Source organism: Gekko japonicus, unplaced genomic scaffold (genome assembly GCF_001447785.1).
Source record: "Gekko japonicus isolate JY-2015 unplaced genomic scaffold, Gekko_japonicus_V1.1 scaffold3203, whole genome shotgun sequence".
Lineage (NCBI taxonomy): Eukaryota > Metazoa > Chordata > Lepidosauria > Squamata > Gekkonidae > Gekko > Gekko japonicus.
The window spans coordinates 90381-101266 of record NW_015172109.1 but is presented as its reverse complement, the minus strand read 5'-3'; the positions used below and the strand labels follow the sequence as shown (position 1 = coordinate 101266).

The following is a 10886-nucleotide window of genomic DNA, read 5'->3' as shown; positions in this document are numbered from 1 at the left end:
GTCTGGAGATCAATTGTAATAGCAGGAGCAACCTAGATGGGAAAGTCGCTGGATACCTTGTAGGGCGGGATATGTGGCTGGTGGATTATGTTCAGCCTGATGGACAGATAAAGAAAGGGACGTAACGCCGCCACCCCCTTCTCACGCCAAAAATGATTGCCCTCTCCCCTTTGTTCCTCACAGAAGGCTCTTCTTCTCTTTCTTTTTTTTTTTAAGCCCCCGGAGGGGATTTTTTAATTTCTTTATATATCACTACAAAAACTACAACAGAAAAGGGGGAGGGAAAACTACATTTACGGGATAAAGCAAAGAACCCAGTACTAACTAAAATCCTCCAACTAGCTTAGTCACATTCAATCTTCCCATTATTTATAACATTATAAACTGAGTCAAGCATTTAAAGTTAATACTTTTCTTTTAAGCTTAAATTTAAACTGTCTACAAACAGTACCCCCGATCATCCCGTTTCAAAGTTCACAAAGGCACAATTCAGAGTCCTTCAGCCTTTACTTCTCCTTTCCCCATCTCTTCCGCAACTTATAAGGACTTTTTGAGGCTGCTGTCCCTTGTTCTGACAGAGTCCTCTCCAGAAGAACCCGAGTCTAGCTCGCCACTAGACTTGCTGTCCTCTTCTTTTTTCCCGTCCTCTGGTCTTCCCAACTGAACAAAAGGCTCTTCTTTGTCTGCTGTATTAATTCACTCTGTGGTCACTTACTTGTCCGGTTCAAGCGGTTCTTAAGCAAAGGCCACTGCAGCCTATCACCAGGCCTCACTGGTAGTCTGGTTGCCAACCTCCAGGTGGCAGAAGCCAAAAACGAGAGATCACGGGAGGAAGTGGGATTCCAAAAACAACATCCGTGACAAAAATAACAGAGAGTCGATAAAGATAACTTGCAGAAACGTTTACTGTAGCAATCCCCTAGAAAATTATCTTCCATTATCACTCACACGCTAACGAATACAGCGTGAAGGCCTTGGGTTCTGCTATTAGAGAGTCAACATGGAACATTTCCTTCAAGAGTTGAGAAGTAGTGATTGATAAGAATTGGGATTGCGACACGCTCAGATAAAGCAAACATTGTGAAACAAATTGTTTACATTGCGCAGTCGAAGTAGGGCAGAAGCCCACGTTAGGCTGAAGGCAGCAGGTATAAACAGAAGAAGCGGCTGATGAGAGCCGAGGTCCACAGCGACGAAAGCTGGTAGGCCAAGACCAGAGCAGGATTTATGGACAAGCTGTGTAAACCATAGGACCTCCAGTTATTTGGGGCCTCTAAAGTTTTGAAAGCCCACTAAATTGCGGTTTTTGTAAAGCTAAAGAGCCTAGTCTAGGGCCTCGGCAAGTCTTAATGAGGCCTTAGCCAAGACACCATCTTTTATGTCTGAACCATTTTCAGGGACTGAGAAAGAACTGGAGTTCCTGGACTGGCCATTTTTGAATGTGCTGTAAGCTTCCAGGATAAGTCTCTGGGATGGTGAGAAGAAACAGAGAAGAAACCCAGCTCTGGGTTGGGAAATACCTGGAGATTTTGGAGATGCAACTTGGGGCAGGTGTAGTTTTGCCAAGTCCTTACCTCCTGCCAGCGGGGGGCTCCATGCTTCTTCCTGGGATTTCCCTGTGCCCGCACAAAGCGTGCGTGTCGCAATGACATCACCTGGAAGTGACATCATTGTACCGTGCATGTCGTGCAGGGGACGTTCTAGCATTTGGCCAAAAACTCTAGGGTCACCATGGGGGGGGGGTTAGCCAAACGCTAGAGCGTCCCCTGCACAACATGCCCAGCACAATGATGTCACCTCCAGATGATGTCGTCACGATGGGCACGGCGGGCACGGCAGGGTTCTTTGAGGGTGGGGCTCCCAGATTGTGGGCCCCAAAATCAGGGGGAAACCCACCCCCATCGGGGGGATGGCAACCCTAGGCAGGTGGGGTTTGGGAGGGGTGGGACCTCAGCCGTGTAAGATGCCATAGAGCCCACCTAGGGTTGCCAGCTCTAGGTTTGGAAATACCTGGAGATTTTGGGGGTGGAAGGCGGGGTTTGGGGAGGGGAGGGACTTCAACGGGGCATAATGCCATAGAGTCCACCTTCCAAAGCGGCCATTTCCTCCAGGTGAAATTGATCTCTCTCACCTGGAGATCAGTTGTCATAGCAAAAGATCTCAAGCCAAAACCTGGAGGTTGGCAACGATAAGCCCACCTTCCCCGCGGTCATTTTCTCCAGGGGAGCTAGGGCTGTCAGGCAGTGCCTGGCAGGTGGTGGGTGGGTTTGGGGGGCAACGTTGCAGGAGATTTATTTATTTATTTTGTAAAAAAAAAAGCAGCCTTGTTTACTTACCAGAAGATCCGACTAGAAGGAACAAAGAGTAGCTCTAGGAATCACTGGTCTATGGTAAGACCATAGAGTAAAACCATGGAGTTCCCAACAATTCCTAGAGCTAGTTATTTATTATTTAAAACATTTTCATGTCCTCTTTCCATCTTAAGCAGATCTCCAAGTTGGCGAAAGCTACCCTTTGCCAACCCAGGTAAGAATTTCTGGTAGGTACACAAGACTGCTTTTGTATCTTATTTTTTCACTCGCTGCCACTCAGGGCCATGGTAGGCACCAGGACTTGCGGGCGAGGGATCCCCTGTCCCCACCACAGTCTTAGCAGCCCTAAGAGGAACGGACCTCTGTTGTCTGGAGACCTGTTGTGATTCCGGGAGATCTCCAGGCCCCACCTGGAGGTTGATCAATTCTGCACGCACACGAAAGCTTATACCCAGAATTAAACTGTGCTGGTCCTAAAGGTGCCACTGACTGAACTCAGGCTTTGTTGCTTCAGCTCCTGGCAATGCTCCCTCTAAGCCGTGGAGTCTTGTGAGCAAAAATTCTACTTTCGGAGCTCCTACCATTAAAGTGGTGAGGAAGCAGTTTGGCTGCTGCATACATTAGTTTGCTCTGGAGCCATCCTTCCTGGGCGAAGACAAAAATGAACTGTGAGCTAGCTCACACTAATTCAGCTAAGAGGGAACACTGGCTCCTGGTAATATTGCTAAAAGGGAGAGCATTCGGGCTGCCAACCTCCAGATAGTGGCTGGAGCCTCCACCCCATCCAGAGCCCGGCGCTCTAGGCGAATGCCTAGTTCGCCTAGTGGGGGAGCCGGCCCTGGCTGGAGATCTGCAGGTATTACAACTGATCTCCAGACAACAGAGATCAGTTCACTTGGAGAAAATGGCTGCTTTGGAAGGTGGACTCTACAGCATTATACCCCACTTGAGTCCCTCTGTTCTCCAAACTCCACCCTCCTCAGGCTCCACCCCCAAAATCCCCAAGTATTTCCCAGCCTGGAGCTGGCAACCCTAAGGAGCATGCCATGGGTTTTCTGTTCTATCTATATGGATATTCGTGTGGATGAAATGAATGAAACAGAATTATATTTAAAAAAACAAATTTATTGTGGAATCTCCATTAGAAGCGTAAATATTGCATTAAGTCAGCACCAGATGTATCTCCTTCCATCTCGGTAATTAGAGATGTCATATATAATCTTCTTGATCAACAAAGGCCCTGTCCATACGTGCCATTTGGGCCGGGAGAAGGACAGATCCGGGACGGAGCAAACGGGCGCGATCCCACAGCAACATCTGGGGAACGTCGTGCTACCGTTCCCGATCCGTCCCATCCCGCCCATGCAGCGCACCAAAAGTTAGTTTGCTCTGGAGCCATCCTTCCTGAGCTAAGACAAAAAGGTGAGAGCTGGAGGCTAAAGAACTGTGAGCTAGCTCACACTAACTCAGCTTCGAGGGAACACTGCTCTGGAGCCCTCCTTCCTGAGCTAAGATAAAATGTGTGAGCCAGCGGCTAAAAAACTGTGAGCTAGCTCACACTAACTCAGCTTCGAGGGAACACTGGTTTAGAGTGGAAGGAAGAATCAACCTCCCATCGTCCAACAAGTGCCATTTCGCTGGCTTAATGTTCCTGCAAGCATAACAGTACCTTAGAATCCAGTCCACTACGTTTAGTATAAATTGTGAATTGAGTAAATGTAAGAGAAATTTGATTTAACTGGCATTTATCTCCCAAGGAAACCTACTACATTCATTGTTCGCGTAATGGGAAATCGGCTCTAGTAAGCCACGTGTCCTAAAATCTCCTAGTGGTCTGATCAGCAATGCTTCTTGAACAGCACCGAACGGTATAAAAAGGCTATTTAGATATTTACACCTCACTTTTATCCGCAATGGGGACTGAAAGGAGCTTCCATCATCCTCCCCTTCTCCATTTTATCCTCACAACAACCCCGTGAGGTAGGTTATGCGGAGTACATGTGACTGGCCCAAGGTCACCCAGCGAGCTTCCATGGCGGAGTGGAGATTCGAACCTGGGTCTTCCAGATCCTAGTCTGATGCTTCAGCCATTATACCACACTGGCTCTTTCTGAAAATGCCAGTTAATGGAGTTACAGAAAGCAACGGAGCTAAATAAAGCAATAGTCCGTCTGTCGCACAGTGACAAAGAAGTGGTATAACTTTATTTAAATCCACAGTGCGGAATCCTGAATAATGGAACGGCAGCTCTGATTTAGGGGTCGGGAGGGTATAAGTTAAAATAGATGGAAATTAACCAGATGGGCAGGGCTGCCAACCCCCAGGGGGTGGCTGGAGATCGCCTGGGATTACAATTGATTCCCAGGCAACATACATCAGTTCCCCTGGAAAAAATGGCCGCTTTGGAAGGTGAACTCTGTGACATAATGCCCGGCAGAGGTCCCTCCCCTCTCCAAACCCTCATCTCCCCAGATTCTACTCCTCAAACCTCCAGGTATTTCCCAACTGGGAGCTGGCAACCCAAAGGGTGGGAGAGTTGTGCAGGTATGATTTGGGTTCATCCGGACCTGCTGGACCATGCCACTGGCTTCTGAGACCACCACAGCAGGTGTGATGGACAGATCTATCTTTTTTAAAGCATCAGTTAAAATCCAGAAGGGAGCCCATTAAAGCTGCCATTCAAAGACTTCCTCAGAAAAGTGGACATTCTGACACTCCTGTCGACATCCGGGGGATTTGCTCTTTCGGCTACAGGAACGTATTCTTGGTGGTTTCCCTGATCCAGCTTCTATCTTTCTCTTCCACTGGTCGATTTTCAAAGACACCATTGACTGTCTTGCTGGATCTAAAGAAAAGGAATATTGTTAAATATTAAAGAAGGCATTTAAAAAAAAAAAAATACTAGAATCATCGATGCAGGATTTCAGGTAGTCAGTTGCATTTAGTGAACTGCCCTCCAAGTGGTATCTTTGTCCACTGAAAAAAACGTTGGTTCTAATTTTTTCAGGGAGCCCGTGAGCCTCAAAAAAACAAGCGCGGCCACCGGGGTCCTTTCCTGCAGGAGCGCACAGGAGCGGAGCTCCAGCAGTAAAGAGCCCAGGGGCGGGCACATCCAACAAGCCCCGCCCCCTGCTCCCAGCAGCCCTCTGTCAGAGCAAGAAGCAGCCAGGTAAGTTGCAGAGCTCCCCCCGTCCCCCCACCCAGTCCAAAACAGTCCAGTGGCACCTTTAAGACCAAGTTTTATCCAGGTACAAGCTCTCCCTCCTCTACGAGGACAGATCTGCGTGTGTCCCCCCCACCCCGATAGCTAGCAATCCAGAACAGTCCAGTGGAGCCTGAGCGGTGGGCGTTGCCTTCTGACACACTTCCGGTGACGTCAGGGGGTGTGGCATATCAAATAAGTTAGGCTAATAGGTTATGCTAATGGGCTCCTGCACCTCTTTTTCTATGAAATGACCTCTGGCGGCTGCATGGGTGGAGTTGGGCTACTAAATATGTGCATGGCTTAAAGTACGACGTTTAGAAAAAACAGCTGTTCACTTAACAAAGGCTCCATCTGTATCACACATTAACTCCAAATGTGTAATTTACACCAGCAGCAGAGGAAGCTAGATTAATGCTGAGCACTCCACAATGCAGATTCCTGGCTGTGCTTGTTGGAGTGCCTGGACACTGGGAGGCGCTACATCACATCACTCTAAGGGTGTATAGGACGAGGTATTATCTTCTTGAATGGGATGCCTCTCTTTGTCTTAACCTGGGAGCTGCCCTCTGACCCCCCTCTCTCTCTCTTCCTTTGTCCTCTCCCTCTCTTCACATGGCCTTCCACAGAGATACACGTCTCTGCAGGTCTCTCCTGTAGAGACAATGCCCTCACACTCCCACACACATGATGCCGGATTAGCTGTCCATTTGGTTTTTGTTTGTTTGTTTTGTGATGGGGAAAGTCCTTTTTAGATTAAGGCTTCTCTCTCTCTCCTTTGGGCTGCAAGCTGAATGGGAACTGGATCTACTTGATTAAACGTAAGGCTGTGATCACGCACACTAAATAATCCACTTTAAATGCACTTTCCAACTGCCATTTACTAGTGTGAACTGGAAAAGTCCAATTGGAAAGTGGATTGAAAGTGGATTATTTAGTGTGTGTGATCACAGCCTAAATTTACCTTCTTCTTTTTTTGCAGTATACTTCTTGGGAGATTTATTTGACTGCACTCAGTATCAAACTTCTGTGCCTGGGCAAAATTCTGCTATTATTAACCAGATAGCCAAACAGTGCTTTCATTAGATGGAGTTCCCCAGTGTGGAAAAGGGGAGGATCTTTGCTTCTTGCATAGCTGTTTTTACCAATTCTCCGCAACTCACCGCTGGCTGGATGGAGACACTGCCGTGTCGTCCTGGAGATCTCTGTTCCGTGTCTCAGGCAGAAAGAAGCAGAGGATCCCCCCGGCCAACGCCATGCCTCCAAAGAGCACCATCGAAATTGCAGGGTGGATCTCGTCCAGAAGGCCGGCCAATGGGGCGAGGATGCCGCCGATTCTGGCCGACATGGAGCACAAACCTAAGCAGGTCTGCCTGACGGGGGAAGCAAAGGACAGAAAGGTGTGGCTGAGACTTGGCATCATGGCAGAGGAACAGAGAAGCTCTGTCACACACACACACACACACACTCCAAGAGGACATACTAGAAAAGAATATTCCTTGTATGGAATTGACGGGGGGGGGGGAAAATCAAACCTTCAACACACTTCATAAGAACAGTCCTGCTGGATCAGACCGGTGGTCCATCTAGTCCAGCATCCCGTCTCACACAGTGGCCAACCAGTTCTACTGGAGGGCCAACAGCAGGGAAGAGAGGCCGAGGCCTTCCTCTGATAAGGACATCAGAAGAGCCCTGCTGGATCAGACCAATGGTCCATCTAGTCCAGCATCCCACCTCACACAGTGGCCAACCAGTTCCTCCGGAGGGCCAGCAACAGGGCACAGAGGCCAAGGCCTTCCCCTGATAAGAACATCAGAAGAGCCCTGCTGGATCAGACCAATGGTCCATCTAGTCCAGCATCCCACCTCACACAGTGGCCAACCAGTTCCTCCGGAGGGCCAGCAACAGGGCACAGAGGCCAAGGCCTTCCCCTGATAAGAACATCAGAAGAGCCCTGCTGGATCAGACCAATTGTCCATCTAGTCCAGCATCCCACCTCACACAGTGGCCAACCAGTTCCTCCGGAGGGCCAGCAACAGGGCACAGAGGCCAAGGCCTTCCCCTGATAAGAACATCAGAAGAGCCCTGCTGGATCAGACCAATGGTCCATCTAGTCCAGCATCCCACCTCACACAGTGGCCAACCAGTTCCTCCGGAGGGCCAGCAACAGGGCACAGAGGCCAAGGCCTTCCCCTGATAAGAACATCAGAAGAGCCCTGCTGGATCAGACCAATGGTCCATTCAGCAGCATCCTGTCTCACACAGTGACCAATCAGTTCCTCTGGAGGGCCAACAAGAGGGCATAGAGGCTGAGGCCTTCCCCTGAGAACAACTTCAGAAGAGCCCTGCTGGGTCAGACCGGTGGTCCATCTAGTCCAGCATCCTGTCTCACACAGGGGCCAACCAGTTCCTCTGGGGGTCCAACAATGGCACAGAGGCCAAGGCCTTCCCCTGATAAGAGAACAGTCCTGCTGGATCAGACCCAGTAGTCCATCTAATCTAGCATCCCATCTCACACTGGAGGTCCAACAACAGGGCAGAGAGGCCGAGGCCTTCCCCTGATAAGAGCATCAGAAGAGCCCTGCTGGATCACACCAGTGGTCCATCTAGTCCAGCATCCTGTCTCACACAGTGGTCAATCAGTTCCCCTGGAGGGCCAACAACAGGGCATAGAGGCTGAGGCCTTCTCCTGATGTTGCCTGCTGGTTCTGGGATTCAGAGGATTAGTGCCTCTGAATGTGGAGGTTCCCCTCAGTCCCTATGGCTAGTAGACACTGATGGATTTATCTTCCATGAATCTAATACCCTTTTAAAGCTGTTTATTTTTGTGGCCATCACGACGTCCTCTGGCAGCGAATTCTGCATTTTAAGCACTCTCTGCGTCAAGCACTCCTTTTGTCCGTCCTGAACCCACTGCCCACAAGTGCTCCCTCTAAGCTGTGGAGGCTTGAGAGCAAAAATTCTACTTTGTGAGCTACTGGCATGAAAGTTGTAGGCAGGTGATTTGGCTGCTGCATAAATCAGTTTGCTCGGGAGCCCTCCTTCCTGAGTGAAGACAAAAATGTGTGTGCCGAAGTCCAAAAAACTGCGAGCTAGCTCACACTAGCTCAGAGGGAACACTGTAGCTCATCAGTTTCACTGGATGTCCCCAAGTTCTAGTATTTTGGGAGAGGGAGAACATTTTTGATGCATATTGCAGCGTTATTTATGCATGAGTAACTGGCTTTCGAGCGAGGGAAACCTTTACCTTTACCTAACATCTTGAAAGGCATTGTCCTCATCTTGGGCCATGTAAGAATTTTAGTTTAAACTGGTGCCCATGAATTGGGACTGGGCATGAACAGACAACCCATTATGATATTTCAACATTGCGTGATGTGCTGCCTGTAAGCCTTCCCTAGCTAGAAATTTTGCTGCTGCATCCTGGACTATTTAAAGCTTCAAAAAGTGCCTTCAGCAGAAGAGGCACATTCTCCTCCAGAGTAGACCGTCTCTCAATTCCACCTTCATTGCCAACAGAAACCAAGGGTATTGCACTCTTCTCTGTACTCAGCTTCCATTCGCTGGCCTTTGTCCAGCAGTGGAAGACTGGCCAGTTAGCAACTCTGTGTCCAGCCCATTATTCAGGCATATATCCTGGCCACCAGAAGGGAATTGGGGGGATATGCAAGGGGTCATTTCCTGTGGGAGCACACAGGAGTGGAGCTCCGGCAGTAAGGAGCCCAGGGGGTGGGCAACAAGCCCCACCCCCTGCTCCCAGCAGTCCTCAGTTGGGCCACGAGGAGCAAGAAGCAGCCAGGTCAGTTGCAGAGCTCCCCCGCCCGGCCCACCTTCAGGTACAAGCTCTCCCTCCTTTGTGAGGGCAGATCTGCACGTCCCTCCCCCCCAATAGCTAGCAATCCAAAACAGTCCAGTGGAACCTTTAAGACCAAGTTTTATTCAGGTACAAGCTCTCCCTCCTCTGTGAGGGCAGATCTGCACGTCCCCCCCCCCCAATAGCTAGCAATCCAAAACAGTCCAGTGGAACCTTTAAGACCAAGTTTTATTCAGGTACAAGCTCTCCCTCCTCTGTGAGGGCAGATCTGCATAGGGTTCCCAAGTCCGAGCGGCACTGGAGTGGGGGACTCCAGGGCCGCAACCACGTCACCCGGAAGTGACACGACCATGCTGGGCACACTGGGGGCAGGGCCACGACCATACGAGGGAAAACCGTAGAGTTTTCCCTCGGATGATTGTGGCCCTGCTCCCAGCGTGCCCGGTAGAGTTGCCAAGTCTGACTTACCTTGCTGGTGGGGGACTCCGGGGTAGCTCCCACCTGCCCTAGGCTCCACCTAGGGTTGCCAAGTGGCACTTACCTTGCCGGCGGGGGACTCCCGTGTGGATCCCGGGAGTTTTCCCATAGAGTTTTCCCTTGTATGGCCGTGGCCCCACCCCCAGCGTGCCCGGCGTCATGACGTCACTTCCCTGTGACGTGCACGCTGGGGTGGGGTTTCCCCTGGGGCCCAATTCCCCGCCCCCTGGGGGGACTTGGCAACCCTAGTGCCTGGCGTGGTCGCGTCACTTCCGGGTGACGTGCACGTCGCATGCTTTGGTGGTGGGGTTCCCCCCAGGGCCCAATTTGCTGCCGGCGGGGAACGGGCCTCTTGGGCGGGGGTTTCCCCGCCCCCCGGGGGGACTTGGCAAGCCTAGATCTGCACGTCCCTCCCCCCGATAGCTAGCAATCCAAAACAGTCCAGTGGAGCCGGATAGGTGTGTGTTTTGCTTTCTGACACACTTCTGGTGACGTCCGGGGGTGTGGCATATGCAAATACGTTATGCTAATAAGTTATGCTAATGAGCTCAGGCACCTCTTTTTCTGCAAAATGACCCCTGTATGGAATTTGCTAATGGATTTTGCTCCGCCTGGTCCTGATCCCTGCTGCCAATCAGCTGGCTGGCAGGGGGACTTACCAAAAGCAGGAAGGAGGCCCAAGCTACATCACCAGTAATGTGGTGACACTACTTCCAGCATGTACAGGAAATGACATCATCACCTCGGTGACACCGCAGCGACACTCTGGTGTAACCCCTTAGTTAGTGAACCAGTATTGGTATCTTTGGGAACGTTTTTCACAGCTGCTCTCTGTTGTATTTAAATCAGCTGGATTTACATTTTAAGTTTATGGATATTAGCCTAGACTTTGAACTGGCCCTTGGGACTCAAGGGGTTATACCGGTATTTGGGCAAAAATTCTATGGTAGAAACCATTTTTACCATAGAGCTTTTGCCCAAATACCAGAGCATCGCTGTGATGTCACAATGTGATGATTTCATTTCCAGTACACATCTGAAGTGATGTACCCAGGGGTCATTTTGTTAAAAAAAAAAAAAA

At 50.1% G+C, this 10886-nt stretch overlaps 1 protein-coding gene across 1 annotated transcript in view; it reads right to left on the bottom strand.

The window, feature by feature from the left end:
• Nucleotides 1-5060: 5060 nt before the first annotated feature.
• Nucleotides 5061-10886, bottom strand: part of LOC107118598 (solute carrier family 22 member 13-like) — a 36379-nt gene continuing 30553 nt past the window's right edge. Inside the window, exons 9-10 of the mRNA XM_015420960.1 lie at nucleotides 6678-6887; nucleotides 5061-5157 (exon numbers count right to left, since the gene is read on the bottom strand). Of these exons, the coding sequence (XP_015276446.1) occupies nucleotides 5061-5157; nucleotides 6678-6887 (307 nt within the window). The remainder of the gene's footprint in view (nucleotides 5158-6677; nucleotides 6888-10886) is intronic.